Raw genomic sequence first — 26,994 nt, forward strand, 5'->3', positions numbered from 1 at the left:
CCAAAGCCACGGACTCCTATTCTGACCCACATAGAAACCTCCTGCTCCACCCTCTACCCTGCATCTTATTAACCCAGCCCCTGTTGTCGTTTACATTTTTCTTTTTGCACCAAGACACAGTCTTAGCAGCATCAACCAGAGAGATAGTACAACACATGCTGTGGTTTTACAGGGTGTGGGAGTGAATGTGTGCATCTCACGAAATGGTTTTTATGGTTCCCTTTATCATAAATGTTTAAGCTATGCAAAACCACCCAGTGGTTAAGACACTGAGACAAGATATTAATGTCTTAAAGATTGTGTGCATTTGTCACGTGATAGGCTGGAAGTACAATAGGCTATTGTAAATGTAGATGTACAGTATCTTCCCTATTATCTGATTGAAACGTTCCTTTCTTAGTGTTTTGTTTCCTTTTGTGTTTTTTTCCCTAAAAATAGTTTTCTGAGAACAGCACACATGATTTCCTGTGTGATTTTTCTCCCCATGGACCAGTAGTTTTGACAGATGGGAACACAGTAGCTGAGAAATGACATCCACAGCATGACCCAGGGTGAACTTTCATCTGTGTCGCTACACTATTATCATCCAGAATTTCTTTTATTGTGAAAAGCACTAGACCTTTTGGTTTACAGGGGCTACAGAGAGTGACAAAATAAATTTGCACAAGTGCAGCTGTCATAACTACAGCGTAAGCTTCCTTTCACTTACATCTTATCACATTGTAACATTTAAAGCTGATACTGTACATCTGCCCATAGTCGTGTTTTTAGCTGCAGCTTCAGTCCGTTCATTTGTCAGACTGATTAAGTAATGCAACGTTACAACTGCTTGCAACATAATTTTATTCAGTATTCATACTTCTAGAGCTTGTTAATTGCTTTCTTTTTGATTGTGCAACAAATTTCTATGTTTTCATTTGTCTGTCATTAAAGTCAAAAACTCACATCAGGAGAGCCACTCGCAAGGCCTCATCCCTTTTTTTTTTTTTTTTTTTTGCTCATCCTGCACATTTGTTCTTGGTTATTTGTTTTACTTCACTTTTTCTGTGGTGTATCTTTTGGTTTTGTTTTTACAGATCTGTTATATATGACATACTTTTTTCTCTTTCTTTTTATATGTAATAAAAAGAACCAAATCTAATCAGTACCTGTGCATTTCAGGAACAGTTAAGTAGATTCAAATAAGACCGAAATTGCTCAGCAGTGCAACATTAAATACAAAATAAGCAGTGACACTTTATTAAAATGTATAGAAGCGAAAAGTATTTCAACAGACTTTACTTAAAATGATGGTGGATTATGTTGAAAATTGAAATAAAACATGTTGAATATAAACATAATAAAACACAAGTCTCCTACAGGCAAGAGTAATGCATATTTTTAGGTTCATAAGTACACAACAGATTTACAGTGCATTTTTTGTTTCAACAGCTGACAAAAGAAATATACTAATGTAAGTAATATACATGTGTTTTGTTTTTTTTCCAGTAAACTCTCAAAGCTCTTTAGCATGTGGTAAACTGACACTGCTATTGCATCTGCAAAAGCCCAGTACAGGTTTGACCTATTTAAATGCTGCCACAAATATTACTTCATCCCTTTAAATGGCGATACCATGCAAAGCAAATTCTAGCTTGTTTGCATTTGCTTTAAAAAAACACCAAAAAAAACCCCCCAAAAAACAATGACAAGTAAATAAATCCATTTGCTGAGTAATTTTAAACTTTCACACCTACAATAGAACTGTACTGTGCACTGTAAAAACACAATTGAAGAACATTATCTAACCTCTTAGTGCTATCTATCTCCTCCGTCCCCACTGTGTTTCCTGTTCATGGTTCAGGCTATTTAGAGCTACACTAACAAGATAAGCAAAGCACAGTACAAGTTTTACATGCACAAAAGTGAACGCTGTCAATACCTAAATATGATTTAGTGGTTATATTGCAATATCTTTGGCAAATTCTGAGCTCAGTCCATTACATGGCAAAGTAGGATGCGTCCCTAAAGCAGCTGTATCAGAGTCTTGTCTGTTTTTCATTGATTTGGGTTGTGCTTCCTCTGGGTTTTTGGAACAAGATCGACACATGTTTCATTAAAGACACCAGTTGGTCCTTGAACTCTCGACACAGAAAGACATAGAGGAGTGGATCCATGCAGATGTTTGTCGTGGCAAACCATAGAGTGAATTCCTTAGCAAACTTGCTCCTTAAGTAAGAGCAGTAGGTCATGGGTGATTCATTGACCTGTTGGAAAGTGTATGGAATCCTTACAATGTGATAAGGCCCGAACAGTGCGAAAAACACAATGACAACCAGGAAAACTCGCAACTTTATCTTCTGGTTTCCATCTTTGTTATTGCTGCCGGAGTTTCTAAAAGACTGGATCACCTTGTTTGTGATGCAAATATAGCAGACTGCAATCACCACACTGACAAGCCAGAAGAAAACATTCAAGCAAATTACAATCTTTTTATGGATGTAAAGTCCAGCCGGTCCTTTTGTCTGCATACAGGTTTGTATCTTGGTCAAGTTGGGCGGTGATTTGTTACTTAAAATGATATTTGGTAATGCTGTAAATACAAACAGCGTCAACCAGACTGAGACAGATATCAATCTGCTAAGCATCAGACTCTGACCAAACTTGCTGCGAGGTGTGATAATCTTGGCAAAACGATCCAGACTGATAAGGCCCAAAAATGAGATGCATGCATACTGTGTACTGTAGAAAATGACACTGAAAAAGCGACATGAAAGCACGTATAATCTGGTTGACACACCCGGCATCTTGCTTACAGCTACAATTGGATTGGTCAGTGTCAGAATAAGGTCTGCAACAATGAGATTTTTCAGGTACACCACAAAAGTCGTATTTGATTTGAGGTGTACAGAGACCCATGCTGCCACGCCATTCAACAGCAGAGCTATGGGGAACATCAACAGGTAGAGAAGTGTGAAAACCCTGCGGTCATAACCGAAGTCCAGACATTTGTTATTGTCAGTTTGATTCCCTGACATCCCTCCACCTGAGGAAAATGAAAAATAAATTAGAACACAATCTAAAATCCATCATTTTCACAGCATGGCCTATATATATGTAGTAATGTATTTTAAACAAACCTGTTCCATAAGTTTAGTATCATTCATATAGCTCATAACTGGACAAATTATTCAGAGGCAAATTTCTCTGGATTACACTTGTGGATACTTTCTTTTTCCACTTACACTACTGGTTTCTGTAAAAAGCAGGATCTATCATTTATTCATTTTCTACCAGCAGAGCTATGTAATACAAAGTAATGAAAATACCTGTTGATTTCAACCTAAAAATTTCTTTTCTGTTATTTATTTATCTATTTTATGCATCACTTTCTAAGGCAATTAAATACTGATATGTAGTTGTATTAAATTTACATTATATGTTGAAAGCACACTCAGAGAAAGAAAATAAAAAATATCAAAAAAGTAGACAAATAAATTAATGAAATATAAATAACTTACATTAATAGCCTTTTTCCTTGTCTTGGTGAGAATGCTGCCAATTGATAAAATAAACCATTGTAAACATTGTTATAAATAACATAAATTATTAATTTTAAGACAAATCGATTAAGTGTTATATTATGAACTAATGACACAAATAACATGACATAATTGGTTGTAACTTACAGTTTATGACTCTCTTCCTCTACACAAAGTGGCCAAGAGGACAGGTGTATCAATGTGCTGGTGGAATATGCATAGGAAGGTGTTCAAGAAACACTGTTGATTTTCCTAGCAAACAAATAAACATTTAGAACTTGCAATTTGCCCTGACATATGCAAAAATAGGAAAAACACACTGGTCCTCAGGAAAAAGCAAAACAGATAATGCAAAGCGCCGTGTAAACACCACAGTGATGAGACCCGAAGGATGCCTCACCTACACAACCACCCACATCTTTACCAGCCTTCTCTGTCTCACCATTAAGATACTTTCAGACATCATAAATGGCTAAAAATAAATAATATAAAACTATCATTGGCTCTATAACTTTGGAGGCAATGCAGTCATCTAATGAAAAAACTCACAACACCCACCATTACTATGTTTAAGCAAAGGAGCTTTTGTACAAAACATACTGAGTAACAAACAAATTATCATGATTGTAAAAGCAAAGCACACAACCAAGCTGACTGATTAGTTCTTATTTATGTGCAAAGCTCTTTTTATAGACTAATGCAGTGTTTCCCAACCAGTGTGCCACGGCACATAAGTGGGCCATGAGAAATCATTAAGTGTGCTGTGGAAGGTTATCCAATTTCTCCTGATTGGTACTCTAAGTGAGCAGCGTGATATAGATACATATGACTGCACACACCAATGATCCACTCTGCAACAACAGTCTCCTGTTTCCCTTTGCAAAATAAAAGTGAAAGTGAACTGGCCCCAGTGTGGCGCATCCTGTTGATAAAGCCCCCCCCCCACTAGTGATGTGCAGATTAGCGGGTTACCCGTGAACCCTGGGAGAGTGTCCGGTGACTGCTGCCAAAGAGTTCCCCATTCTGGAAAACAAAGCTATTTCAGTTCTGTTCCCTTTCTCCACAACCTACCTATGCAAGGTGGGCTTTTCAAGCATGACTGATATAAAGATGAAAAAAGAGAAAGACTCAGAGCTGTTGAGGAAGATTTGTATGTGTCTTTCTTCAATTCCTGCAAGAATATCAGCTTCATGTTCAACTAAACAGGCCTAGGTTTCACACTGAGAAAGTAAATTGAGACTAGATTTGGATTAAATTTCAGTAAATATACTTTTTGTGACATTTTGTTCGGTGGTGTGCCCTGTGATTTTTCTAATGTAAAATATTTGCCGTGACTCAAAAAGGTTGGGAAACACTGGACTAATGGGTAGATTGACTGGATACTGCAGTTTCAGTGGGGCAAAAAATTATTTAGTCAGCCTCTGATTTTGCAAGTTCTCCTACTTAGAAAGATGAAAGAGGTCTGTAATTTTCATCAGAGGTACACTTCAACTATGAGAGACAAAATAAGAAAAAAAAATCCAGGAAATCACATTGTAGGATTTTAAAAGAATTTATTTGTAAATTATGGTGGAAAATAAGTATTTGGTCAATGACAAACAAGCAAGATTTCTGGCTCTCACAGACCTGTAACTTCTTTAAGAAGCTCTTCTGTCCTCCACTCGTTACCTGTATTAATGGCACCTGTTTGAACTGGTTATCTGTATAAAAGACACATGTCCACAGCCTCACACAGTCAGACTCCAAACTCAATTATGGCCAAGACCAAAGAGCTGTCCAAGGACACCAGGAAGACAATTGTAGACCTGCACCAGGCTGGGAAGAGTGAATCTACAATAGGCAAGCAGGTTGGTGTGAAGAAATCAACTGTGGGAGCAATTGTAAGAAATTGGAAGACATTCAAGACCATTGATAATCTCCCTCGATCTGGGGCCCCACGCAAGATCTCATCCCATGGGGTCAAAATGATCATGAGAACGGTTCGCAAAAATCCCAGAACTACACGGAGGGACCTGATGAATGACCTGCAGAGAGCTGTTACCAAAGTAACAAAGGCTACCATCAGTAACACACTACGCTGAGAGGGACTCAAATCCTGCAGCACCAGGTGTGTCCCCCTGCTTAAGCCAGTACATGTCCAGGCCCGTCTGAAGTTTGCCAGAGAGCATATGGATGATCCAGTAGAGAAGTGGGAGGATATCATGTGGTCAGATGAAACCAAAATACAACTTTCTGGTAAAAACTCAACTCGTCGTGTTTGGAGGAAGAAGAATGCTGAGTTGTGTCCCAAGAACACCATACCTACTGTGAAGCATGGGGTGGAAACCTTATGCTTTGGAACTGTTTTTCTGCAAAGGGGACAGGACGACTGATCCGTGTTAAGGGAAGAATGAACGGGGCCATGTATTGTGAGATTTTAAGCCAAAACCTCCCTCCATCAGGGAGAGCATTGAAGATGGAACGTGGCTGGGTCTTCCAGCATGCCGATGATCCCAAACACACCGCTCGGGCAATGAAGGAGTGGCTCCGTAAAAAGCATTTCAAGGTCCTGGAGTGGCCTAGCCAGTCTCCAGACCTCAACCCCATAGAAAATTTGTGGAGGGAGATGAAAGTCCATGTTGCCCAGTGACAGCCCCAAAACATCACTGCTCTAAAGGAGATCTGCATGGAGGAATGGACCAAAATACCAGCTACAGTGTGTGCAAACCTGGTGAAGACTTACAGGAAACGTTTGACCTCTGTCATTGCCAACAAAGGTTATGTTACAAAGTACTGAGTTGAACTTTTGTTATTGACCAAATACTTATTTTCCACCATAATTTACAAATAAATTCTTTAAAAATCCTACAATGTGATTTCCTGGATTTTTTTTTTTCTCATTTTGTCCCTCATAGTTGAAGTGTACCTCTGATGAAAATTACAGACCTCTCTCCTCTTTCAAAGTAGGAGAACTTGCAAAATCAGTGGCTGACTCAATACTTTTTTTTTGCCCCACTGTACTTCTAAAGTTGAGATAAGTCAGAGGTGCAGTGGCATCATGTGACCAGAGGGAGGCCTCAGCTGTTAAGAGTAAAGAATAACAACAACACAAACCAATGGTGTTGAATAGTGCTAAAACATTTCTGTTGATTTTGGTATGTTTGAGGCTCAGTTCAGACACATGTTCCCAGATTGTTGCAGAAAAGCCTGGAATGTATTATGTTGACTTCATTAGTGCAATAGCATCTCCTGCTGTTGCTACAATTGCATTTCACCCAGTTTTTCTTGCACTTGATAATGTTTGGCTTACTGTACTTTTGCACTGAGGCTTGATTTGATCCTCTCTTTTGTACGTCGCTTTGGATAAAAGTATCTGCTTAATGCAATGTAATGTAATTTAATGTAATCATTTCATTTCTAACTTCAGGGATGCACAGGAAGTTACATGTACACTATTTATGCATCAAAACAATAGACACATTTACTGAGGAAAAAAAGAGAAATTCAACCTTATTGGTAACAGAAAAGCTTTTTAATGGGGGCACTTGTAACAATTACATTTAATCTTTGTCTAATAAAGAGACAGTGATGAAATCAATATATTTCATTATTACAAATAATAATACAAAAAATGAATAAAAACCCACAATATTGTATTACTTCTACTTGATTCTTGATTTATAATATGCCATTAAAACCCAGATGTTAAAAAAAAAAAAAAAATGATAGGAGCAGTACGCAACAGTAGCGTTGTCCTGAAGTGACTCATCACAGACAATGAAATACACTATTTTTACATTCATAGCTGTGTTTCCTTTGACAGTGGCGCCACAATAAGTGCTGAGTTATGTGGCAAATGTAAGCAGTAATGACATAGTACATGTAATATCTAATCACAAATAAAATATATTGTACATGCAATTAATTTACAGTAATGTTTTACATTTACATAGTGCACTTTATGACCTAAGAGGTGTCAAATTATATCAATTATATTGTTCACTTTCAAAGGTTAAACATTTATCTATTAGTAAATGCTAATCCATATAAGGTCACTAGAGGGCAGTACAAGATAAAATGTAGACTGTGTTCTTCAGTGTCCACTAACAATTTATCCTATCTGTAAAATTGTCTGTCTACTGTGACGTCTCCTCTCTTTCATCTGTGTACAAACCAATGCAGATCCCTCTTGCTTTCATCATATCAACCAGTTTGTCTCTGTACTCCCTACACAGGAAAATGTAGAGAAAGGGGTCAAGGCAGGCATTTGTAGTAGAGACCCACAGGACTACATGGTGAACCACCACGATCCAAAGCTGAGGGCAAATATTAATACCTAAGATTTCCTGCAAAGTGAAGGGAATACGCATCAAATGGAAAGGCACAAAACACACAAAAAATACAAGCAGGATCAAGAAAACTCTGAGCTTGGTTTTTTTCTTCCCCTGGTTGTTATTGCTTCCAGAGTTTTTGAAGGACTGCAGGACTTTCATGGTGATGCATATGTAGCAGAACACAACCAACAAGCAGACAAACCAGAAAAGGATCTCCATACTTAGCACTACAAACTTGTGAAGAATCAAACCAGACTTACTTTTTAGGGACATACAGAAATTGTCAGTAGTATTGACAGGATCTTGGTCAGTTAGAGTAATGGTTGGGAGAACGGTTCCACCAATCAATGTAACCCAAACCAAGACCGACATGACAAGACTGAACATCACACTTTGTCCTAGCATCTTTCCACACGGTTTAACAATTTTGAAGAAGCGATCCAGACTGATAAGGCCCATCAAAGCGATGCTTGCGTACATGCAGCAGTAGAAAATGACATTAGAGTACCGACAGGCGAACGCCCTTAACTCAACAGTGGCTCCAGATTGCATGCTAGCTGCATTCACAGGGAGGGTCAGTGTCATGAGCAGGTCAGAGGCCACCAGGTTCTTCAGATACACGATGAAGGTCGAGGTGGAGCGAAGGTGCAGAGATACCCAGGCAGCCACCCCATTGAGAATTAATGCCACAGGGAACAAGAGGAAGAAGAAGTAAGACATAACATTTTCTACAGTCATGAAGTTGACTTGGGGACAACCTGCAGAGAGCTGCGATGTGTTGAAGGACTTCATCATAGCATCTGGGAAAGAAACAAAAGACATCAGAACGACAGTCAAGTGGTTATGTAGGGTAAAATATTATTCCAATGACGAGTCGGCCTACATTTACCTGGCATATAAGTGTAATACATGGATGGAAAGAGTATTTCTAGTACTTTGAGGCAATGCAAAGATATTTGTCGAGCTGAGCCATTTTCACCAAAATCTTTATGAAAAACATCTTGGTTACATAGGGTAAACAATATGGGCTGAAATATGTGCCACCAGAAACTGAATTTGAATCATGAAAAGTGAATCTGAATTGTATCATTTGAAACTGAATTTATTAGTTTTGAACTTAAGTCCAATAAACTTGAAACTGAATGTAAGATTATTAAATTGAATTCAGTTTCACTGAAACTATATTTTATCCTCACTGAAAATTCAACTATGTATATTTTCACATTCAGTTCTTACAATTCAATTTCAGTTTACTGTGACAGACATCCGGGTAGTTGAGGAAGAGCAATTGAGTGCAGATACACAGGACTCCTCTTCGGCCAATCAGCACCTAATAACCTAAAAACATAATTTTACATCCAGTTTAGAGTTTATTTGACTTAAGTTTGAAACTAATAAATTGAATTTCAAATTATACAATTCAGATTCAGTTTTCATGATTCAAATTCAGTTTCTGGTGGCAAATATTTCAGCCCATAAAAAAACTAAAAAAATGGCCGATTTTTCAGCATATGAAAAGTTGCTGCTTTCACTTGAAGTTGCCAAAAATTATCATTACCATAGTGTCAGGTATTATTGACTGCAACTCCTGCAATTTTGGTGAAAAAAAAAATTAATTGGTCTAGGATAGGGGATATCAGTATGAAGGGAAGTCTGGTTATGTAGGGTAAAGTAATTATGGGTACATAGGGTAAATTGTCAAGTCCTTGAGGCTGGTAATCAAAATTATCTGTCAAGCACAAATGATTTAATATTATCCCAATATTAGTGAATAATGATAGGTATAAATAATGTTTAAAACCTGTGATCATTAAGGTTGAGATATAAACTTCTCTTGGGCAAGTGAAGTAAGAGACAAAAAATGTAAATGTGGACGTCAAATATAGTTTTTAAAACAATGAAAATCAATTGGCTCTCATTTATTTTGTAGACATTATTTAGAAACAGTGAAGTTGGTTTTAGGACTCCCAAACAGTTATGTGTCAGCAACAAATGACAAAATAAGTCTATCTTAAAGTTGTTGGGGTTTTTTTCACCCAACATGTTTATAGTCCCCTGACTGTACTTATTTGCTATTTTCATGCAATAACAACTCAGTTCTATTTTAAAGTAGGACTAGGGTTATACAGTGCCCTCACAAATGTTGAGAAAAAGCTTGATGAAAGGAGGCACTGTGAGCAGTTTTGGTGCATAGAAAAAAAGAAAAAAGAAAAAAAAACAAGTCTTCTGCAACAACATTTGTAATATGAGGAAAAATAACATTTAATGTGGATCCCTTAAAGCAGGAGGTGTTACAGTAAGTGGAACACAATAAGGGAGTTGAAATTAGCCACAGTTAACTCCTGCCTAGAATATGGAAATACGCCCAACCTGATTTGCAATTGTCATTGATCATATGTGTTAGTTTGATTTGGTTTTGAATGTCAAACCAGAGCATTTGAATGCATTTTGGATGTTGAATCTGACATGTCTGCTGTGGACACTGAATGTATGAAGTTGTGCAATTATTGGATTGATTTTTCTTACACTCACTACAAAAATGGAAGAGATGGACCTAATTATTTTATCATATAGAGCTATGCTGAATGCTGTTGTTATAATCAACCACATTAGGAATATTTTTTAATTTTTATCACCACAATATGTGAATTTTTTTTCCCAAAGCATCCTGAACTTGAGTCTGTTTCTGATTTCCTCCTTTGTAAATGAATGTAATCATTCAGAGATTAGCCTTGATTCTCATGTACACAGCCTCAAGAGGAACTGGCAGGTTTTAAAAGATTCTAATTACCTAACTTAGAAAAAGCGCCATTAAAGCTTATGAGCAAAGAGCTTTATTTTCACCAAAATTTAATTTTCAGCTCTTATTCACAATTTGGGGTTTCTTTGTGCATTATTGCATAGCATTTGCATTATCTTTTACCCCATCCATAAAATCAAACCACCGTTTACTTGCTCATGTAATTTGTAAAAAGCGTGTCAAATAATGTTAGATTGATTCCTTCACTGACCGCAGTAAATCTCAAACTAAATATTCTTTTTCAAATAATTGTGAAACAACAAAATGTCGAGCAACTTACCACGGACGGTTAGCTCCATGTTTCCATACTGTAGGTGTAGGTGGAAAGATGAACCTTTACAAGATAAATGATGAACTGTGTCAGCACTTTAAACCAGGTGGATGCAAATGCATGAACAGGGAGCTGCTGTGGGTGGAAAAGGATTCAAATAACATACATTGTGGTTTAAGATTTGCTTTCAAGCTCAGGTTTAACAATGTGTGCTGTTGAACATGAAACTGCTCTAAATCCTAATGTCCTTAAAAATACTACTTTCAGCTTGGATGTTGAAAAAATATTATTTTTCTCTTAAAATAATAATGGTCATAGCAGTACTATAGTAGTGACAAAAGAGCATGTTGTTGGTATTTTCTACATCTTTACTTCCCTGTTTCTATATGAGTGAACCCGACAGTTTTTGGTAAAATAAAAGACATCAAAAGAATATTAAGAGTCATGTCACTGGTGATTTGTAGGTAGTAAATCTGTGAAAGCGTAAATAAATAGATAAATAAAAACCCATTAAGCTGAACGTAGCACATACAGAAGGAAGAAAGAAGAAAGAAGCACAAACCACATGACCACAAACATTAAATCTGTCATTACATATTTATTTCAGTCACATTGGTTTCATAATTCATTTTTGCAAGACAAAGCATGCAGTTGGAAAATACTCCATACAGTATCCTCTAGGTACTCTCCTTTTCCAACTGCTGAAATATATCAGTGAACTTGGCAGGTAAATATATGCATACAGTTTATGGTACAATCCCAGTGGCTTGGATATCATGAGAGCTCAGTCCAGTCTGGTGAACTGCATCATCCTCACGTACGAAAACAATAAAAATCATAGTGTACTGACAGAAAACATGTAACACTTAAGGAGTGATAGTTTTATATATTGTAGTTAAAACTGTGTCATGTACTTTTTCTTCAATTTTGTGTGTGTGTTTTACTGGAAAGACAACAGAAAGATACAAAAATCACATGCAGAAGTTAAAACTTTGATAAAACCTAGATTCTGTATTGACAAAAGAATAAAAAATAAAATGTAGATGATTACTTAGGAGCTTGGAAGTTTTTAAAAACAGTTTTGTATAAGGAAAATTTCAATCAGCACAGTGAGTCAGAGGAAATATCCAACCTCGTATGTCACCAGTTGTACGTCCTCGGCTGTCAACCCAAACCACACTTGGTCCTATTTCCACCTGGAGGATGTTGTGAATGTATATTCTACAAACTGCCACCAGAACATGTGTGTTTATCTGCCACACAGCTTAAGTCTTTTTCATTTCCAGGGGCTTTATGTGCAGGCAGTGGAGTCTCTCAGAGGGCTACTGCCTGTATCTGTGTCTGACCCTCTACCGGTTAACCAGCTACATGTACCATCCGGCAGCCTCAGGGTCTTGAACAAGGTGGTCCTGAAGGATTTACAGAGAAAGAAGTAAATCAGAGGGTCCAGAAGAGAGTTTAGAGATGAGAGGAAGAGCGTACTCTCCTTGAGCTGAAAAAAGAAGAGTTTGAGTTTGCAGTCAAAGATTCCTCGGGTCTGGCTTATGGTGTACGGCACTCGGGCAAAGTGAAACGGCACAAAACACACAAAGAACACTGCCAGAACTAGAAACACATTTGCATTCATTTTTCTTTTAGCCTGGTGAGGCCTATTTGTTGTTGTCCTGCTAGGTGCTCTACATATAGTCCCTCCAGTGTTGTGGGACTTGGTGCGGGAGTAGGATTTGTAAAGTTCTTTAGTGATTAGTGTGTAGCACACTATCACAGTCGCCAGATTACCCCAGAAAATAACTTGACAGACATGATTAACCACCTCATGCCAGTAAAGGCCGGCCTTGGTCTTCAGGTCGCTGCACTTGAAGTATGGTGACTTTGGGGTTTTACTGGTTAGGATCACATTGGGCAGACAGAGAACAAGTAGAAAACCCCAGATGACTCCAGAAAGGATCTTCCGTCGAGTCAGCCTGGCTGCGTTAGTCCCTCTGAAGGGCTTTAGGGTCTTTCTGCAGCGATCAATGCTGATGAGGCCGAAGAAGAGGATGCTGATATACATGGTAAGGTAGAAGAGCACTGACGAAACCCGGCATACGAAAATACGAAGTCCAATGGAAGCCATGTTTGAATCTGACAACACCTGCAGAAACACAAGCTTAGTGTTTTAACATTTAACTCATGAACACTCACCTCAAATCTCAACTTTATATTTCATTAACCCTTTATCGGGCAAGTGGTAATTTCTGAATACATTACAAGACAGTGACAGCAACAGTTACAGTGAGGACAATGAGTCAGTAATCTCAGGTCTAATGTGGTCTACAGGGTCTGTAAGGTCCACCTCTGCATGAACAGTGAGTGTACCTGCTCTGTTAGGTACCATGAAGTAATGGTGCTAATGTAAGGAATGATGTTCAAAGGGATAATATGGATGTGGACAGGGGTCTGGATCAGCACTTATGTCAGTATGATGTTCTAAAATACATGTTCCTTTCATCTTATATGTGTTTGTCTTGTATTTTTTATATTTACTTTTTAGTTAGTGTAGTTTTATTTCAAGCGAACAGAATCTTCAGATGACAACATGGTCAAATAAAATTTTTCAGCGCTTGAAAAGGGGTGAGAAGAAGTATAACTTATAGACTCCCACCCCTTTTTACAAACTGATAATTCAATTAATTCCCCTTTCCTTTGAATTTTTTTTTCCACTTACAGGTAAGGAACCAAATAAGGTAACTTCATTGATCACAGTTTTCTATATAACAATAAAACATTTTGAAAAATTTCACATAAGTAATAAAGTCTTGTTATGTCTTCTAATAACACACTAAGGTTGACATTTTGAATTTCACAGTATTTCTATGAGTGCCTTATAAAGGGTTAACCTCACCTTGAAGGGGAAGGTAAAAGTCATGATGATGTCTGCAACCACAATATTCTTCAGGTATATAATGAAATGAGACCGTGAGGGAATGCGTAAAAACACCCACGCTGCAACAGCATTGAGTATTATCCCCACCAGGAACAAGAAGGAGTAAAGAATAGGAAAAACCACTGTCTTCAAAACATTGTCCCGGGAACAGGTGGTGTTAGTGAGGCTACGGTTGCCAGCAGACAGGAGGAAGGCTGTGTTTCTGTCCATGAAGAGATCTGTCTGAAAAATACAGTGGAAAACTGTTCTCCATGTGCTCTCAATATTCTTCAAAAGGAATTTAAAAAAAAGTTAGAAAACTGAGTCTCTGTTGAAATGTCTTTTTTTTTTCAATTTCACATGAAGAAGTCCACAATGTAAAGCTATTCAGTATTCTCTAAGTCTTTTCCAAGACGCATGTTGTATGTGACACAGTGTCATATAGTCTAAAAACACTAAAAAGTATTACATTACTGACCTAAATGGGAAAAACCTAAATTGATTTAAGTCATTTTGAAGCATAGTCAGCAGTATGGTGTTGTAACTGACCTGGTTATTCAGTCCCACAATGATCGCTTTGTGTCAGTGGAGTTCAAGCAAACTCCCAGATGAGTTATTAATGAGACTTCTGGCTCCACTGTCATCTGAATATATTTCAGTCCAGTGTGTGTATGTGTGTGTGTGTGTGTGTGTGTGTGTTAGTCACAGGAAGACTTTCTCTTTCTCTTCTCCTTTCTCTTTCCTGTCATGAGGACAGACTCCAGTCCACATTTTGGTGTTTAAGAATATTTACTTGTCAGTATATATTTTAGATGTGTACATGCAACACACGCAGACATTGACCTTCTGTATTTAACCCATCATGCAGGACCACACCACAATAAAATTATTAAAAAAAAATATGATAAAACAATTTAACAACTTGCAGTCTTTTCCCCCAGTTTTAGTTTAATTTAAGCAATTACTCATGTAGTAAATTGCTTTTACAATGCAAGTTTTAAGCTCAGCATCATTAACATAAAACATACAAACATCCAAGTGAAACACATTTGATACACTGAAGTAATTTGCACAGTATTTTGCATATACAGTGGATAGTAGCACGAGTGTCATACAATATTAAACCAATGTTGGAATAAGAAATATAGTGTTTTTTAGAGTGAAATGTGTTTTAGTGTTTATTATTATTTTTATTTATTTCACTTTTGCTTAACCAGGAAAGTCTGACTGAGATTAAAAATGTCTTTTACAGGCAGCAACATAAAATACATGTCAATTACAATCAGTATTTGTAATTATAGAAGCACTTAATATTGTGTTTTACTGTGGTATATAGTAAAGTGTTCCACGATGGGAAGTAGTTTTGAGAATACCTTACATGAAGTAAACAGACCGTGTCTGTGTTTCAATTCAGGTTTCACAAGATCTTTTATTTTAGTTGACACCAGTGTCTGCACGTCTACTTCTCCCCATCACATGACCTTCATGGACTTCTGCCCTTTATCCTCTTCATGCGGTCTGCATGGCAACGCTGCCACTTCTTGTATCTGCAGCAGGATTGCCTACTCAGCAGCATTCACTTCCCCTGTGAGCATGCCTACGTGTAGTGCAATGATGTTGTTATGTCATGTATATTCAGCCTAAATTTAGCCTTATGTACTGTACATCAAAGCATACAATCACATTTGCCACAGCTGTGATCTTCATACATCTGCATTTGATCAGGACTGTGTCAAGCATAACCTCTGGGAGAAGATCCAACACATAGATATGCTTCTCTTCTGTTTAACATCACTCTCCCTAGACATGCATCTGTCTATACCTGTCTTTGAGCTTGTATTTGTATTATGTCTTCCAACAGGAATAATATTGGAAAAAAAAAAAAAATACTACTGATGCTACTGCAAATGGTGCCTGTATTATTTCATATAACTACCTCTTGCATTAATGTACAGTCGCGGAAAAAATTATTAGACCACCCTTGTTTTCTTCAATTTCTTGTTCATTTTAATGCCTGGTACAACTAAAGGTACATTTGTTTGGACAAATATAATGATAACAACAAAAATAGCTCATAAGAATTTAATTTAAGAACTGATATCTAGGCATTTTCTATATTTTCTTGATAATAACCAAAATCACTTCAGTTCTTACATCAATAGCTATGGCATTGTGCTGCCAAAACAGTGCTTTTAGGCATTCCATTTTTTCTTTTCTGTCTGTTTTAGTCACATGATACACACAAAAGTTAGTTAGTTTGTTTTTGATGACTTTTGATGGTCTAATATTTTTTTCTGCGACTGTATAAATGTGCGTGATTTATTCCCAGTTTAGCCTAAGGTAGTGAAATGGTTAGTGAGCGCTCAGACGCAGACACACAGGTCAGTTCTACACATTATTTTCACAGAGTAATCCTCATCAGCTCCCTCTCAGACTGACAGGAAGAGGGGAATGAGTGGAGGAAATAAAAAGAAAGTAACCCAAGACTTGACTGACTTTCCATTCAAACCCCCCTGAGCCTCCTCAACTCCACACATGCTTTTCTAACTCTCTGTAGGTGCACTGCTCTTCTCACCTTCCACATCACCCCTGACCTTCAAGTCACCGCTCTCACTTTCATCAAGCTTCAAACCACAAGGCTGCATTTGCGCTGCTGCTGTACTGCCAGCAGAAATCAATATAAACACTTTTTGATCATGTGGAGATAATGAAGCTGGAGAGCGGAGGGATAAACAAACTCTGCAGAGGAGTGTTGCCAGTAGCCGTCTACTACACACTTTTGAAAGACTTTTATCACAACACCAAGCATGAGGTTAGGGAAAAGGTGATGGAAAGAAACCCAAGTGTTTGAGGGAAAACATTAAGCTAATAACAGACACAGAGCTGTAACAGCTGTGGTCAGAAGAGCCTGGTTTATCTGTACTCAGGCTGAACTTTAACCCCTGACCCTTACAAGCAGTTGATCATCTTGTCATCGTGACAGGGAGAAATACGTCATTAACACGACTTATTAACACATAGAGGAAGGAAAAAAAAAACATCTAGGGTGGTCCTTACATGTTGCTTGTTTGTCGCTGCCATTGTCTTTATGTGTGCATGCTTTTGTGTATACATTTCCTTTGGCAGGCTTTCAGTTTAGATTCAGCTAGCAGGGTTGAAATGTGGGGGCCACACTTTGTTTTGACAGTGTAAGGTTTCTTTAGCTACTGCTGCTGCTGCTGGCATGCTGTTCAGAGCAGGTTCCAGGGTCTGCCTCCCATCTGGTTATTCGCACTGACAAACCTAACGCAGCTCATATAGAGGGTGGGGAGATAAGAGGATGTAATGTATAGGTGGGTTGTATTGAGGTTGAAGCCACATTTGCTGTCATGCACCATTAGAGTGTAAAACATCGTTCAGTGTTTATGGTAAAAATGTGGTGAAATGGTCTGTTTGTTCTGTTGTAGCTACTGGTTTTATTTCGTCAGTTTTGTGAGGGTTCTACTTTCCTAACCACTGACTTGTGTGCATTCTGTTTTTTTTTTTTTTTCATGAGCCCCATGTGTCCAGTCCAGTGTGTGTTTATTGTCTGCATCAAAACTGCACACGCACACACACACATACATCAGTGGGTCCAACTGGCTCCCGGGCTTTTCTCTCTACCAGTGAATTATGTCGTTGATTCCATCCTGAGCTCACATAGACACTTTCCTAGCAACTGCTTTTGTTTGGGTATTGGTACAAATCACTGCTCATCTCACAGGCCTGGCATATGCATCAGTGAATGACCTACTAAACACCTGCGTTACACAACATATCCTCTCACAAACAGAGGAAAGATCCATATCGATTTCCATGATCTGAAGTTGGCTTTTATGATAAATTATATATTTTTGCTGCAATGACACCACACCAGGGAATGCCGTTCTCGTATTTTTAGTGCTTCTGGCACGTGTTAGTGATGGCATTCCTCATCCTGAGTGTTGATGTTTGTCTGATAATCCCTCAACCCCCTGTCTGAGGAAGCAGGATGCACAGATGACTGGAGAAATGGAAAAAAACAGGGACAACAGCTCCCTTTGAGAGGCCTTCCAGTCCGGGATACCGTGCATATTTGACAGGGTGATTCTGTATGTTCAGTGGAGAGCTGTGTGCACACAGAGCCGATGTAACAGGCAGTAGATAGACAAAGGGACACTGCAGAGGGTGTCAGCATCAGCTGGTTACCACAATGGTGGATAATACCTGCACAGAGAGGCTGGAGTCATGTACAATAGGGGTGTCAAACTCATTTTAGTTCAGGGGCCACATTCAGCCCAATTTGATCTCAAGTGGGCCGGACCAGTAAAATAATAACAGTGAAAAAAGGAAAATTATATTATGATCAGGTTTACATCTACAAAGTTACCTTAAAAATCTGAATAACATGAACAACTTGAAATGTCTTAAGAAAAACAAGTGCAATTTTAGCAATATTCTGCCTCGGTTTATCAGTTTATCATTTACACAAGTGCATTACAATCACACAAAACATTTAGTAACAGGCAGAATATTGGTAAAATTGCATTTACTTTCCTTAAGACATTTCCGTTTGTTCATATTTGTTCAGGTTATTCACATTTTTTGTAAAAGTATAGTTTGGTAATGTAAACATTTTCATATAATTTTACTTTTTTACACCAAAAAAACAAAGAGAACATTTGCGGTTGCCATTATTATAGGTTATAATGATAATATTTTACTGGTCTGACCCACTTGAAATCTAATGGACTGTATGTGTCTCTATGTGAAACCTAAATTAAAATGATTTTGACACCATTGATTGTTAATATCTTCAGTGTAATTTTTGCATTTCACAAATTCATCCCGCGGGCCGGATTTCGATCCTTTGGCGGGCTGGATTTGGCCCCTGGCCTGCATATTTGACACCTGTGATGTACAAGATAAGACAGGAGTCAGTGAATGTACAGGCAGGTCCATACATTTTTTTTTTTGTTTTTTGTTTTTTTTGTAGAGAACCAGTTTTTATACTCACACATAGTTCTTTTTTTATATGAATATTTATTCTATTTTCTGTATTCTATAGTTTTTATATGCATATTTATTCTATCTTGCATATAGTATCCTGTATTTATAGAGCCTTTTTTATAGAGTCTTTTTTTTGCTTCTACCTGCTGAGCCAACTGCATCGAAATTTCATTTTTGATGTAAAATCTATAAGTCTGAGTCTATAAGCATTTGGACAGATTTTGCCCCTATATGCCACCACAGTAGATCTAAAATCAAGCAATTAAGATGTGGTTGAAATGTAGACTTTCAACTGTAATTCAAGGGATTTGAAAAAAAAAATATGTTGCATTAACTGTTTCAAAAATGACACCATTTTAAACATAGTCTGTGCATTTCAGAGGCCTAAAAGTAATTGAACAACTGATGGACAAGCAGCTTCATGTCCAGATGTGGCCTACTCCCTCATTATTCTATGTCAGCTGAAGCAGATAAAAGGTGTTAAAATGCTGAATTTATATTTGGTTGCTATTCACTGGAATTCTCAAAATCAGATCCAAAGAGGTGAGGTCTGATAAAACAAAATAAATCTGTCAGAGAGAAATCTTTAGAATGGACCAAAATAACCCAATGTTGAGCTCAATAACACCAAAAGGCCTAGAACAGTGGTGTCAAACTCATTTTAGTTCAAGGGCCACATTCAGCCCAATATGATATCAACTGGACCGGTAAAATAATAACAATTAAACATCTAAAATTACAATATGAAAATGTTAAGAGCTACAAAGTATTCTTCAAAAAAGGTGAATAACATGAACAACCACAAACAACCTGAAATTTCCTATAAAATAACTACAATTTCAACAATATTATACCTCAGTTTATCATTTTCACATGTACATTAAAACTTATACATCGCAGTGGATCTATAAATACACAAAAATGTTTAGTAACAGGCAGAATATTGGTCAAATTGTCACAAATTTTTCTTACGGCATTTCAGGTTGTTTATATTAGTTCAGGTTATTCAAATATTTTGGGAAAAGATAGTTGGTAATGTACATATTTTTATGTAATTCTACTTTTTTACACCAAAACAAAGAGAAATATTTGCAGTTGTCATTATTTATAGGTTATTATGATGGTATTTTACTGGTCCCCTTGAGATTGAATTGGGTTGAATTTGGAACTTGAACTAAAATGATTGTTAATATCTTCTGTGTAATTTTTACATTTCACAAATTCAACCCACAGGCCAGTTTGGACTCTTTGGTGGGCCGGTTTTGGTCCATGGGCCGTACGTTTAACACCCCTGGCCTAGAGGAACATGGAAGTCAACTAAAGTAGATGATGACAGAATTATTTTGATAATGAAGAAAAATGCTTTTACAACATAGAAGAATCTTTCAGTGGTACATATATATATATATATATATATATATATATATATATATATATATATATATATATATATATATATATTTATTTATTTATTTTATTTATTTATTTTTTTACATGCAACACACAGTGAAATTAACCTTTTGCTTATATCCCATCACTAGCTGAACATGCAGGAACACACCACACACTGAAGACTAGGAGCAGTGGGCTGACACGTCAAGCACCTGGAGAGGTTAAGTGCTTTGTTGAAGGGTACATCAGTCATCAATTTCTCTGCTTATACAGGGACTCGAACTGTCTCTAACCTTCTAGACCACAGGTGTCAAACATGTGGGGCCAAATCCAGCCTGCCAGAGGGTCCAGTCCGGCCTTTGGAATGAATTTGTGAAATGCAAAAAGTACACTAACATATTAACAATCCTTTTAGTTCAGGTTCCACATTCAGACCAATTCAATCTTAAGTGGGCAGGACCAGTAAAATACTATCATAATAACATATAAATAATGACAACTCCAAATGTTTCTCTTTGTAAATGTAAATATTTTTCATGTATTGACACTAGAACAAAGTATAATTTCGCAAAAAATGTGAATAACCTGAACAAATATGAACAACCTGAAATGTCTTAAGAGAAGTAAGTACAATTTTAACATTAACAATATTCTGCCTGTTACTAAATGTTTTGTTTGTTTGTAGATCCATTGTGATCTGTAAGTTATAATGTACATGTGTAAATGATAAACTGAGGTGTAATATTGTTAAAATTACACTTATTTTTTCAGTTTGTTCATGTTATTCACATCTTTTGAAAGGGTACTTTGTAGATGTAAACCTGTTCATACTGTAAATCTACTTTTTTCGCTCTAAAACAGAGAAAAGTTTGGAGTTGACATTATTTATATATTATTATGTTATTATTTTACTGGTTCAGCCCACTTCAGATCCAATTTAGCTGAACGTGGCCCCTGAACTAAAATGAGTTTGACACCCCTATTCTGGACCAAATACAGAACATGGATGAGTATGCAAGTCTGTCATCAAAATCTATGATCAAGAAACGCCTTCACCAATGAGCTAGACAAGCAATGTGTGTTCCACTGTGTCACACCTCAACAGTTTCCCATCTGCTCTGGTAACTGGATATAAAGTAGTGTGTAATAAACTAAGTGATGGGAAACTACAGCAACTTTTACGATTTAAGCAGCAAACATGACTTCAGTAGTAGGAGCTGAAGTCAGGGCCATTATAGGGTCTGTTTTCCCTGTGATGTCATCTCGGTATCTGAGGTTGCTAGGCGCTGTTATGTCGTTTCCATAGGACAGACGAGCAACAGCAGGTGGTCTAAATGATGTCATATAAAATGACTTAACAGCAGCACTCGGTGTAAAATTAAACCCGTGAAGCCGTTTACAGGTTTAGCAGAATGACACTATTTATATGCAGCTGTTTTTGTTTGTACGTGTCCTGGAGGATTATTTCAAAGACCTTTATATTTTAATCCTTTATACATCTGAAAACTGTGTCAGCACCTTCATTTTCATTTGGGAAGGGATGCAGTGTGATGATTGGAGTTATTGATGCCATCTGTTGGTTGTTTTACAGGATTACACAGTCAGGGTACAGAGCATATTTGGAATTTATGTAAACAAAATACCTGTGACTGGTTTGTTTTAGCAGAAAATGACATGATGTTAAATTTGGCAACATTAAAGCATCATTGTTTTGTACATATTCATCACCTGACTGTCAGATAGATATACAGTACTGTGCAAAAGCCCAAACATTAGGTTTACTGGATTAGTAAAGTTATAACGACCACACAAATCATTTCTCAGTCTCTGTATTAAAATACAATCTGGGCATATGTGAAGTACGTACAGCGGTAAAAACAAAAGTTTCAGGAAAAAACAGCTTCTGTAAACCAAAGTGGTAGTATTTAATGAGACGGACATTAGCACTTAACATGTCTTTAACCCTTTTGTTCAGGTAATATGAGATGTATTGCATTCATTTTCTGATCAGATGTTTGTAACTGTTTGTGTTGCCTCATGAGGTCAGGGATCACACTAAATAGGGGTTGTTCAAACCTTTAGAACCATTTTAGCTCAGTTTGTGGGTCTTTTAAGGCTGTGTAAATATTTCTTGTATTTTCTTGTTGTATGTGAAGAAAAGACAATGAGAAATAAGTGGTGCCAGGCACAACAAACCCGCCCCTTGCACATATTTCACCCATTATATGTAAATAGAAGATTTAAAAAATTCATTAAAAAATGTGAACTTTGACCCTTTGTTCCCAAAATGTAATGAGATCCATTCTGGATCACTGGCAATCTATAAAGTCAATTTGATATGAATTCAACTAATAGTTTTGCTGCTACAAACATGTGAAATTTTGCCCATTCTAAGTAAATGGGGAAAAAAAAAGCATAAAAAAATTCATTAAAAAAATGTTGAACTTTGACCTACTTTTCCCAAAATATAATGACATCTATTCTGGGTCACTGGCAATCTGTAAACCAAATTTGGTATGAATTCAACCAATAGTTTTGCTGCTAGAGTGTTAACAACCAAACAAAGAAACAAACCGAACCAAAAACCATACCTCTTGCCTCCCCTTCGGGGGTAATAAATATGTATGCTCATTTCAACCTGTAAAATCAACAAACCTAGAGCTGGCCTAAGACTTCTGTACAGTACTGTATCTAGACATATAGAGAAATAAAGATGCCATGAGAAATAGATATTACGCTAATGTATAGAGAATATTAGAATAAGAGGAAATGTTGGATTGACTTTGTAAAACACTTAAACTTAGAGACTTAGACTTAAACAGACTTTATTATCATTCAGATATGCAAGTATATACAGAATGAAATGTCATTGCATTAAACTCGCTCCAGTATAAATATAACAGAATAAAAATAGACTATAGACGGTAAAATGTAAAATATAAAATATGTAAAATATATAAAATATGTAGAATATGAGCACATACACAGTGGAATATAGGCCGAGCAGAGGACAAAGAACAGTGCAAGTACAGTGCAAAATGTGACAGAATGTAATAAAATACTTAGAATGTAATAAAATACAATAAAATGTAATAAAATATAATAAAATATAATAAAATACTTCAAGAAATTCAATAACCTGTAGATTTTAATTATTGGTTCAATTGCTGAGTGGAACTGTTATTTTTTTCTGTGAGTAGATTAGGGAACTATGTATGAAGAATATTTTTCATGACATTTGCTAATTGTTTAGAAAGGAGGAATGTTCTGTTCTCATATATTTTAAGGTAAAAGTCCCCTTGTCTTACTTTTACCCCCAACCCTGATGAAGTTTAGCGGTAATATCAACCCAAATAAAACCCAGTATTACATTACTAATATGATTTTATCTTGAAAAACTTTTATTATGAGGAGTTTAAGGTCAAACTGATCCTGTCTTGCTTTTACCGTTTCCTCAGGCATATCATAGGTCTTCCAAGTTTAGTCCAAATTGCACATCAGCTCTGGTAAATTAAACTTTAAGCCTGATAAAATGGAGGAAATGCTGGCTGTAGAGTAATATGTTTTGCAACCACATCCTTCCTCCTCACTACCCTTCTACCTTATTCTGTGTTCTTTAAAAAAGATGAGGCCATAATGTGTCAAAGAGAAGTAAGAATAGCAGTTAGCATGTGTAAAAGGAAAAGTGTGATCAGTTTTGGAGTTGTCAACATTTGTTATTAGTAGCATCGAGGTGGTAAAAAGCAAGTTGTGTAATTCACTTTTGTAATGAATGCGAAACCCTAAACGAAAAAGATCAGGCTCTTAAGTCGTTTCCCCTCTCATATCCACCCCACTTACCTTTACTGCTCCATCCCTGAAGTTGAAAAGCTTTCTGGAAAAGCTAAACCTGTCAGACAGAAACAGCCACCTCAGCTGTAAATCAGCAGTGTCACATTGTTTTCGCTGCTTAATTGGGTGAGCTGGCTTGTTTTAAAGCTTCCCCCCATTGGGACTCGGTCATTTAGAGGCACTTTGATGTCTTTAGTTTTGTGTTAGTTGCGTTGAAGGCTGGGTTTACAGTAGTGGGCTCCACTAGTCCACCTGGTTACCCTCTGAGGAGTCAGACCAGAGGTTCACATCTGCACCCAATCAGATTTGTGAACCCCTGATGTCGTACTTCCGCAGCCCTCAGGACAGAACCTGAAGAATATAGCCCTATAAAATGTGTATAGCATGCCTTTTTTATGTACAGAAAATGTATACCCCATGTCCGGTCACTACCTGTTTTTTTCAATGTTTCATTTAATGGTCACATAATATTTTAACTCAAAGCTTTGACTAATTTATAACTGCTAATAACTGATTTATATTTGCACTTTCCCCTTGGCTTCTACTGCTATGAGAGAGAGAGTGCACCAGATTTAAGTGCTCATGGATTTCACAGTAAAATGTGAAACCCAACTCTAAATCAATTTTTGTTTTAATTCCAATTGTAGGAGCAAAACAACAACTGATACCTCCATATTTTCTTTCCGCTTACTCCCTGTCCGTATATGGGGTTTATATAACAGCGGGAAACTGACAGATTCTTCGAAATAAGAAGATGAGAAGCAAATGTCTGAGGAACCATCATCACGGTATGACAGATCCTTCTTGGTAGAGAAGTGTAAAGATGAATCTGTCTTACTTGTGGCTGGAGGGTCAAGGTGTGGATTCTGCAATGTTGGTGTGAAATTCCAGCATCACCACAGGTACTGAAAGTGATGCTGATCTACTGTATCGGCAGGCGTGTGTGTGCATCTGCAAGGCTGTGTGTGCAACGGAAAGGCTGACTTGGAATATTTTGACAAGTTTTTACCACCTATAGCTTTGGATTGCAGGAAAAATAATGCAAGTGATCCTTTTCTGAGGTCTTTACTTGTTGCCAAGTTTGCAGCTTCAAAGAAATAAAACAGACTGTGAGCTAACAGAGGAGTACTGTCTCCAACTGCTTTGGTCAGCTCCCAGTAGTTTTGTCTCCTGAGATCTCAGTTTCCATGTTCAGGCTCCCAGCGATCTACTTTAAATACGGAATTCATACCACAGACCAAAGCTATGTCTGACCCTTGACTGGTTTCCTTTGTCTCCACACTGTTAGATTTTCTCCTTCCTTTTCAGTTTTTCTTAGATTTTTGCCATTTTGACTGTTTGTCACTGCTTATTTACAGCGCCCCCCACACAGATATTAAAATCTCTACATTCATTGTCAAGAGTGGGTTAAAATAAATTGCATAATACAATATACAGTCACGGAAAAAAATTATTAGACCATCAAAAATCCTCAAAAACAATGGTCAAGTACTAAATCCTGTCTGTATCATGTGACTAAAACAGACAGAAAAGAAAACATGGAATGCCTAAAAGCACTGTTTTTGGCAGTACAATGCCATAGCTATTAACAAAAGAACTTAAGTGATTTTGGTTATTATCAAGAAAACCATGAAAAATGGCTAAATATCAGCTCTTAAATTAAACTCTTACGACCTGTTTTTGTTGTTATCATTATATTTATCCAAACAAATGTACCTTTAGTAGTACCCCAAGCATTAAAATGAACAAGAAATTGAAGAAAACAAGAGTGGTCTGATAATTTTTTCCACGACTGTATGTTATATATCCTCCTGAGACCCAGGAAAGTAAAATGAATTAGACACAGTATGATGCAAAAGTTTTTTCAGTTACATTTTTATTTATCTTTTAATAGAATGTCCTTTGCAGTGGACTTTTTTTTTTTTTTTTTTAGGTAAAGTTGTGAATCTCTTGTCCCCTACAGAGAACAAGAGAGTCTCAAGAGGATACACACACACACACACACACACACGTATATATATATATATATATATATATATATATATATATATATATATATATATATATATATATATGTATACATATATATATATATATATATATATATATATATATATATATATATATATATATATATATATATATACTTTATAGTGGTAGAACATAGTACTTTTACTCAAACTGTGTACTTAGGCTTCAGTGCGTGGTAGTGTCTTAGTATCTTAGGGCAAACATTCCATAATTACCTTTCAGAATATTGTAATTTAAAGACTCCATGAGGAAATTCTATTACATATTTTGGCCCCACTTTTCAACTGGCAGAAAGAAGTATTTTCACACTGTGCTAATGGTACTTTTATTTACGTAAAGGGTAGTACTAGTATCAGCTGATGAAAATAATACTTTTGAATTATAGTTCATTTCACTACCTTTCTGACTTGGACTTGCTTCTTGTGGCCCAGTAGGTTCCTGGGGTGGAGATGGACAGTCTAGTAACTGATGACAGAAAAACAGTGAATACTAAAACAAGTATTATTGATCGAACAAAGCATTTACTGTTATTGTAGTAGCGTGCAGTAAATGACACCACATGGGGGTAAATAACATCATTGTGAAATTCAATCTTTATATACTAATAGGTCCTTGGAGACGGTGGACTATGGCATAATGAGGTCATCTTCCCAGATTCGTACTGTATAACAGTCTTCAAGGTGGCCTAGGAAGGGCCACACACTCACCTACCTCACCCAGAGTGAAAACAGATTGTGTTTATCCATCTTGTTAAATGGTTGTGTTAGAAATGCAGAAACGTCTCATTTCAGCAGCTCTGACCAGAAACTGGGTTCAGAGGGACAGTATATTTAACCTGGTGAAGGTGACGTTTTCTCCTACTACTGCAGGAAAAAAACAAACAAAAAACACTATAACAAAACCGTATTATAAATGTTACTTGT

At 36.9% G+C, this 26,994-nt stretch overlaps 2 protein-coding genes across 4 annotated transcripts; both read right to left on the bottom strand.

Moving 5' to 3' along the window:
• Positions 1 to 7,257: 7,257 nt before the first annotated feature.
• Positions 7,258 to 8,730, bottom strand: LOC115431096 (P2Y purinoceptor 13-like). Its single transcript, XM_030151346.1, has 2 exons — positions 8,724 to 8,730; positions 7,258 to 8,634 (listed from the first exon to the last, which is right to left on the bottom strand). Exons 1-2 carry the CDS (start codon positions 8,728 to 8,730, stop codon positions 7,637 to 7,639), a joined length of 1,005 nt encoding a protein of 334 aa, XP_030007206.1. The 3' UTR covers positions 7,258 to 7,636.
• Positions 8,731 to 11,483: 2,753 nt separating this feature from the next.
• Positions 11,484 to 14,474, bottom strand: LOC115431837 (P2Y purinoceptor 12-like). 3 transcript variants are annotated; one of them, XM_030152499.1, is made up of 3 exons: positions 14,360 to 14,474; positions 13,790 to 14,053; positions 11,484 to 13,039 (listed from the first exon to the last, which is right to left on the bottom strand). In XM_030152499.1, the coding sequence occupies exons 2-3, from the start codon at positions 14,039 to 14,041 to the stop codon at positions 12,197 to 12,199; spliced, it is 1,095 nt and encodes a 364-aa protein (XP_030008359.1). In that variant the 5' UTR covers positions 14,042 to 14,053; positions 14,360 to 14,474; the 3' UTR covers positions 11,484 to 12,196. The 3 variants fall into 3 exon arrangements, with proteins under 3 accessions (XP_030008359.1, XP_030008361.1, XP_030008360.1); XM_030152501.1 differs by having other exon boundaries at positions 13,790 to 14,049; positions 14,360 to 14,411; XM_030152500.1 differs by having other exon boundaries at positions 13,790 to 14,098; positions 14,360 to 14,388.
• Positions 14,475 to 26,994: the final 12,520 nt, after the last annotated feature.

The sequence above is a fragment of the Sphaeramia orbicularis genome, chromosome 13, assembly GCF_902148855.1.
Source record: "Sphaeramia orbicularis chromosome 13, fSphaOr1.1, whole genome shotgun sequence".
Taxonomy (NCBI): Eukaryota; Metazoa; Chordata; class Actinopteri; order Kurtiformes; family Apogonidae; genus Sphaeramia; species Sphaeramia orbicularis.